The sequence below is a fragment of the Gavialis gangeticus genome, unplaced genomic scaffold (genome assembly GCF_001723915.1).
Source record: "Gavialis gangeticus isolate Ggan-Ray unplaced genomic scaffold, GavGan_comp1, whole genome shotgun sequence".
Lineage (NCBI taxonomy): Eukaryota > Metazoa > Chordata > Crocodylia > Gavialidae > Gavialis > Gavialis gangeticus.
Genome location: NW_017729031.1, coordinates 9,441,394 through 9,448,542, shown reverse-complemented (window position 1 = coordinate 9,448,542; position 7,149 = coordinate 9,441,394). Strand labels below are relative to the sequence as shown.

Below are 7,149 nucleotides of genomic sequence, written 5' to 3'. Positions count from 1 at the left end.
GGCGCGGGAGCTGGCAGGCGGCGGCGCGGCCGCACTGAGCCCCCCGCCCGCCGCCGCGGGCTGTTATTGTGAGGGGGAGACAATGAGCAAACTCTCCTTCCGCGCCCGGGCGCTAGACGCCGCCAAACCGCTGCCCATCTACCGCGGCAAGGACATGCCCGACCTCAACGACTGCGTCTCCATCAACCGGGCGGTGCCGCAGATGCCCACGGGCATGGAGAAGGAGGAGGAATCGGTAAGGGAGCCGCGCAGGGGGGGCACCATTGTTTATCAGCCGCCCCCCCTCCCCTCACGGGAAATAGGCCATTGGCATTCACCAAGCGCACTACGCACGCTCCCCGCCGCAGCGCCGCGCGTTCCTGACGGGGCCCTGCGCAAACAGCGCAGCGTCAAGCCCGCTCCGGCGCCGTAAGCGGCCCCTGCTCCGCCATCTTCTTTGCGTCCGGACTCGCGAGTGTTTTGATGAGCGGCGGGGGGAGGCCCTTACGCTAGCGTAGAGCGGGAGTGAGGCGCAAGACGCGTCTCTGAATGGCGAGGTGTGCGCGTCGGCCGCAGTTAGCGTAGCGCGCTGGAGCTGCTGCTGCTGCCTTCCCCGCGCTCGCTGCACCCGGGCCGGCAGCGGCGGCGGGTCTCGGGCCGGCACGGACGGGTTGCAGCTGTCACAGGCTGGGGTCCCACTCAGGCAGACAAGGGGAGGTATGGCGTGTGCTGCAGCTGGAGACACCTCATCTGGCCCATCATGCTGGGCCCATTACCTCGGGCTCTGCAGCTTGGGGTGCGGCAGGTCCCGCCATCCCAGCCCACAGGAATTTCCTTCGCTTGTCACGGCAGGTGCTGCTTTGCGCTCTTTGCCCTAAGGGTACTGGATTCCAGCTGCTGTCTTGCAGGCAGTCGCATTAGAAGTGCCCAGTCGCTGCTGTGAGAAGTGGCTACTTGCTCTTTGAGGAATGGCAGTAGGTGTAATGGGCCACATGGCGCATGTGGAACGCCGGCTGGCTGTGGCTGCAGAGGCGCAGCTAGGTCCTGACTGCCCTGTGCGTTATAGTGTCTAGTGTGGCCGGTCATGAGCTTGTGCTGCATGTGAAATGTTTGCTGTGCCTTGCTGTAGCGCTGCAGGTAGAAGTGTCTGCAAGAGTCTGTGTCTTTGCACGAGAGTAAGGTCTTGTGGGAGTTAGGACAGTACAGCCCCAAAGCTGTTTGCTGTCCATGATTGCAGTGCTGCTTTGGTGAGCTTGCTGTTGCTGTCCGTAAAGGTTGACTTCTGCATTCATTCGGTTGGCGTCTTGCTCGCACCAGCGGTCCCTTATATGGTTGTACTTGCACGCAGAATTGATAGTAAATGAACCCTCAAGAATTTCTTCAATGAATCTCTGCTGCTGCCTGGTAGCCAACCCACTGTGGATGTGGATTGGCTTTTCAGAGGTTGTAGCTGTCAAAAGGAAGGCTCTGTGTTTCTGATTGGCTTCCCTATTTGACTACTAATATTGAAAAAGATCTTTTGTATCTTCCATTGGTTACTTATGGTTATGACCTCATTGTATTTTTCTTGGTGTTACAATGTATGTAATGTATCATGCTTAGTGCTTCTTGATCCTCTAAGTGTGTTTTGATCTTGTTAGAGAATGAAATTGTCCTACCATCTGTGAGTGTATTTAGAACAGAGAGAGAACATTACTAGTACCAGCTTGGGGAAGGTTGAGCCTCTTTCACTTTCAGGAAGATCTAACTATCTTTTTACTTTTTAAAGAAGATACATTAGTAGCCATTTAATTTCTGTATTGATATCTTATTATATTTTTATGAAACATGGGAGGTATGTTTATAAATACAGGTATATATTAAAAAAACAGAAGGAGTTTCTAAATTTTAAAATCGAACTTATCTAAAATATTTAGGCCCAAGAATAACTTCACTCAAGGGTGAATGATGCATGCATATGCACATGTGTACACAGCAGTGCACACACTTTTAAAAAAATCTCTTGTAATAACAGAATCCATACATGTTAAAAAATAAATAAAATCTGTTTGTCTTAGAATTGAGGTTTGCAATTGTACCACTCAGTTAATCTAATTGCAGTAATGTCATACGAATATTCTAGTGCCAGGCTGCAATACTGTCACATTGACTGCTTCATGATGTGCAAGTATTTCCGTTGAATTCTGTGGGACTACTGGTGGTGTCAGAGATTTTTTCAGTGTCAGGGTACTGCAACCTGACCCTGAATATTACAGTCTTCCCAATTTAGTTTCACAGGTATTTTGACAATAACCTACCTTCTCTGTATCTTATCTTTGGGGCACAAGTCTTATCAATAAAACTTACAGACTGTGTTTGCATTGCTATATTTCTTTTTGTTTATGACCCCCATTAGAGGTCTGGAGTCTGGATATCTAGTACATTTAGGTGTGCTAGCATTCATAACTTTAAGATTAAATTTAGAGTTGAGCCAAATTTGGCACTTATATTTGCATACATCTAAACTAATTAGTATTTGAATTTAATCTAGATTTATATCATAACTGACGGTAGAATTTGGCTCTATTTTGTTTAGTTTTAGGATCTGGGAGACAGTTTGTGGTTCAAATTCTTCAGATACTGTGCTGGAAATGTACTTAATATTAGCAAACTTATTGCTGTCATAAAGGGGATTTATTTTAGTGTACAGCAACACTTAATGTAGGTCTTAACTACCCAGTCTGATCTGAATGCATGTTTTTGAAGTTTGTTGTGTTTCTGCATTTTAGGTAAAAACTCATGTTTAATAATAAGGCAAGGCGACTTTGCTAGTGACTGAAGGTATTAGGAGGTGGATTTGACTTGCTTTTGTGCTTCTAACTACATAAAGGATCACAGTAATTGATAGCTTTGGGCAGTTTAGGTGCTATTGTAGATGTAACTCAGAATTTTAAGTTTCAGCATTCATTCATTTGTAACTAGGTTAGGCACTTAAGTATGAACTTAGAGGTTAAGCAGAGCAGAAACCCAAGTTAAGGATATATTTAAAAATGCAGAAAGGAGTAAGAATGCAAAAAAACCTTATTTACTTGGTTTAAGGTAGTTTATCATTATTCATAATTACATGATCGCTTACATGAGTGTTTTGAAAGGAAGGGAGAGAGTTAAATTAAATAAACTTAGATTTTGTCACCTAGTCTGCCTGTGTGTCCATTTTTAAATTTCATCACAGTGTTTTGAACACTTGGTTTCTGATAGTTTTTGTACTACATTACCTGCTTGGAACTAGTAGTATTTCCAAAGCAGTGTACTTGTTCTTTAATTGAGGCTGTTATGTTGGAGTGCTTTCATCTTTAAAAAAAAAAATCATACTTGTAATGACAACAAAAGCATTTAGAAAAAGTAACACTGAAAGTTACTGTAACAGAAAGAAATGAAGGAAATCTGTATGATCATTTCTTTATCTCCTTGCATTTGGCAGCATTCTATTTTTATTCTTAATGCTTTCTTGCTTTATTCATACAGTAAGGTACTAATCCTATGGTTAAATTTTTTCAGGTAGATCCTTATATCTGAAGAGATTAAGTGAAATCATGGGGCCCTCCATAAATCTGGTTGCAAGGTCAGACCCAGTACTCATTCCTCCGTCCTGCCCTTAGTGTGTGTGTGTTGGGGGGAGGGAGAGTATAATGCCTCTGACCATAAACCTACGAACACTGGCAGAGGAGGCTCAAAAGTAGCCTTAAACAGCTTGTCAAATTGGCTGTTATATTGACCAGGTTGCTAGTTGACATGGTGCTTTTGTAAATGGCATTGACAGTCACCTATTCCTCATGAACATTTTCCTCAGACTTCTGTTAGTTCAGTCCCTCTTCAGGAAAATTGAAATGGGTCATCTCTTGCTTTGACCCCCTCATCTATTGATAAAATCCTTGTTAATGTGTTAGGAAATGATAACATAGATCTTCATAATCTGATACTTCTCTGCTTTCTTGCATATTTTGAGCAGTGAAATACTTAACAGTGCTGATGCATGTAAAATTATCTAGCTCTTCCAGACTTTACCAGGTGGATAACTATGCTGTCATCTCCAATCAAAAATTAATGGACTGATTGGTAATTACCACTGGTTTTCAGCAGGGGTGTGCCTTCTCCGCCTTGTTTTATGTTGCTCTGCAGCAGACCTCTACTACAGAAACTTTAATTCTGTGGATAGATCATATGTTTGAAGATCTTGAGTTTGCTGCTGATATTTTTCTTTGAATACATCAATAAATAAAAGGTAGCCGAAGACTGATAACCTAGCCAAGATTGCTAAATAATGAACAAACAACAACAAGAGTTATGGAAGTCTTTTTGACCTTGGATGATCCCATCATTCCCAGAGGAATAGCTTTGTACTGTTGATAAATTCACTCACCTAGACACAGTGCTTTTTCAGAACTGTGGTGATTAAATCTATGATATAAGAGCTTCATTGTAGGTAAGGCCACCACTGCTTTTCAGAAGATCACTCGTATATAGAGGTCTGACAACATCAGCACTAGCACAAAGCTGCAAATCTTCAGTAATAATGTACTAAGCAAACTTCTGTACAGGTCCAGTCATAAACGGACATGTGTCTGTCTCTCTTTCCCTGTGGTCTCGCAGGCTTCCAGGGCCTAGAATGGCCTTAACTACAGCCTTCCATCCCCTCGTATCTTATGCTGTCTCCTTCCACCTTGTCACATCTTTACCAGATCACTTTCTCATTTCCTTGGTCTTTCTTGAGATCTGATATCCTCCTCAGCTTCCAGAATCTGCCTTGCGTACTGTCAGTTCCTGTGATATGCCCTGCCCATTTGATTATCTGTGCTCTTATCTTGCTTGAGCCATCAGGTCTCTTGTAAAAGTTCACAAGCTCTTTATTATGTTCAGTGAAAATTGGACAGCTTTCAGAGTGGATGCCTGCTCTGCGCATTCTATCTAACCACTTTCCTCTGAGTAAAAACAGTGAGAACCTGTTTTTTGACCTGGGGGTGTGGAGGAATAATACAGCAATTCTCCTGTTCCAGAGAACATAGAAAGACTAACTGGTCCAAAAGTTTGGAACAGTAGGGATTCCTATTTGAAATCTTAGGGTTTACCTTGTGAATCATGTTTGTACACCCAACAGTGTTACCTTGTATGGTACCTCACAGCACCCTTGGAAGGATTTTAAGGCACCCTGGCTGGGAATTACTATTCTACAGGCTTTCTGTTTACTTCATTGGTCAGTAATAAAGGAAGCAAAATAAATGTAAATACATTGCAGCAAGAGAAGTTTTTATAGAGAGACCATTTTTAGTAGGTTATCTGTTACAAGAGGCTGCTCAGAAGTGTATTTAAATGTATTAATTCCCACTTTACCTTCATTAAAATACTAGTTCTGTTAATGTTGATTTTTTTTTTTTTTTGTGTGTGTGTGTTTATATGAATGGCAAGTTAGGTTAAAATTTCCTTTACATATACATTTTACTTTTTTTTTTATAAAAGGGCAGTTGATCTTTTATAAAATTAAAACCCTAATTTATGTTTTTAGAGTATCTACCAGGTACTTTAAGAATGCATAGATTTCAAATCATAGAAACTTTGTATTTTGATTTAAAAGTTTTGGTAGTTGTCACTAGGATACTACTACTAGCTCAGCCAGTGACTTCTGTGAATGAAAGCGAGTCATTTGCTGTGTCTTTGTCTGTTACACATACTTAACAGGATTTCCTTAAGGATAAAATGATGTTTGGGAACACTGGTTCAATGTTACTGTATGTATAAAAAATATTAAATAACTTATTAAACAAAATGATAACTCAGGATTGTTTCTTGTATACCACAGTTCTTTAATCATACTCTAAGATCGTGTGTGCCTATCTTTTCTCATTAAACTATGATCTTCTAGCTATATATATATATATATATCATTTCTGTGTTTCTCACCCCCTAATACTGAGTGGACAGAAGCCTTTAAAGGTTTTTGGTTTTATATTAGCTCTTGTTTACAATTTGTTTATACTTCTGATTTTCAAAAGTTGATGTTGAACCTTTTCTCATGTAAGGTGATAAGCAGGTGTTTTAGTCATTCCTCACTGAATAATCTGTGCTGTGGTGCAGCACTACAGGGTTTTGTTTTGTTTTTTTAATGTTTTTGTTATTGTAAGCCTGTATCTCTCCTAGCAAAAGCTGTGTGTATATAGTAATCAGACCTATTTTATCTGTTTGTGGATAGTCATTATTAAACAAAAGTATTTTTAAAAAGATACATTATTAGCTTAAGGTAGGTATCGATGATTCGCAATTGCTGGTGTCCAAAGTTCAAATGAAAATTTAAATTCCCTAGCTTTTATAACTGTAGTTTCAAAAGCTAGGAATTGGAATAAATATATTCTAGTCTGATACCTCTTGTAAGATATTAATTGATGAAAGCATTTATGGAGGAATATCTAGTTTGTTCTTCCATGCAAAACTGTTGTACATATTAATTTTGGAGTATTGTGGGTAGAGTAATTAAATCACACTCCGCCTTGAAAACGGTAAGAGCGCTTCCTTTCATTTCCTGTGCAGACCTAATGTTTCAGGACCTGTTCTAAATTTTGGGGATACATTAGTGACATGATGTTTACCCTCTCCCTCCTGACTTGTCCCCGCCCACCCTTTATGAAAGAAGCAGAAGATGCAAATGGTTAACATGAGTATTATGAAGTCTGAGGGATAATGGGTTCAAGCTACAGAAAAGTTTTATAGGCTAAAAATAAAACCTAGGAATGAGTGATTATGGTAATATCTAGGTATAGAATCTCTAGAGATTTTGCTTCTGTGCAAAGTTTCATAAGAGTAATCAAGACAAGAAGTTTCCCTTACAGGAGAAATAGGCCAGATTTGATTAGAGTAAGTTCTCTTAACAATTGATAATGTATCCACACACAAGTTTCTTTTTATTAGTCTACTTTACAGCTATTGTTTTATTTACTTGCTCATGAAGTTTTTGGAGATTAGTGTTATGCCTTGCAAATCCAGCACTTTGTAAATCTCTATAAATCTTTTTGCTAATGAGACATTTATTTTTAGAATTTGTAACTCCCTATAAGAACTTTTCTCCCTCTTTACTCATACCTCCGTCATTCATATAAAGGAGGAAGGTTTCATTTCATTGTCTTTTTTTTCCCCCTTCCTCAC

At 40.4% G+C, this 7,149-nt stretch overlaps 1 protein-coding gene across 1 annotated transcript in view; it reads left to right on the top strand.

Annotated features, from left to right (window-relative positions):
• The first annotated feature begins 10 nt into the window (after nucleotides 1-10).
• The window catches only part of EPC2 (enhancer of polycomb homolog 2), a 109,842-nt gene continuing 102,703 nt past the window's right edge, over nucleotides 11-7,149 (top strand). Inside the window, exon 1 of the mRNA XM_019522443.1 lies at nucleotides 11-235. Within this exon, the coding sequence (XP_019377988.1) occupies nucleotides 83-235 (153 nt within the window). The 5' untranslated portion in view covers nucleotides 11-82. The remainder of the gene's footprint in view (nucleotides 236-7,149) is intronic.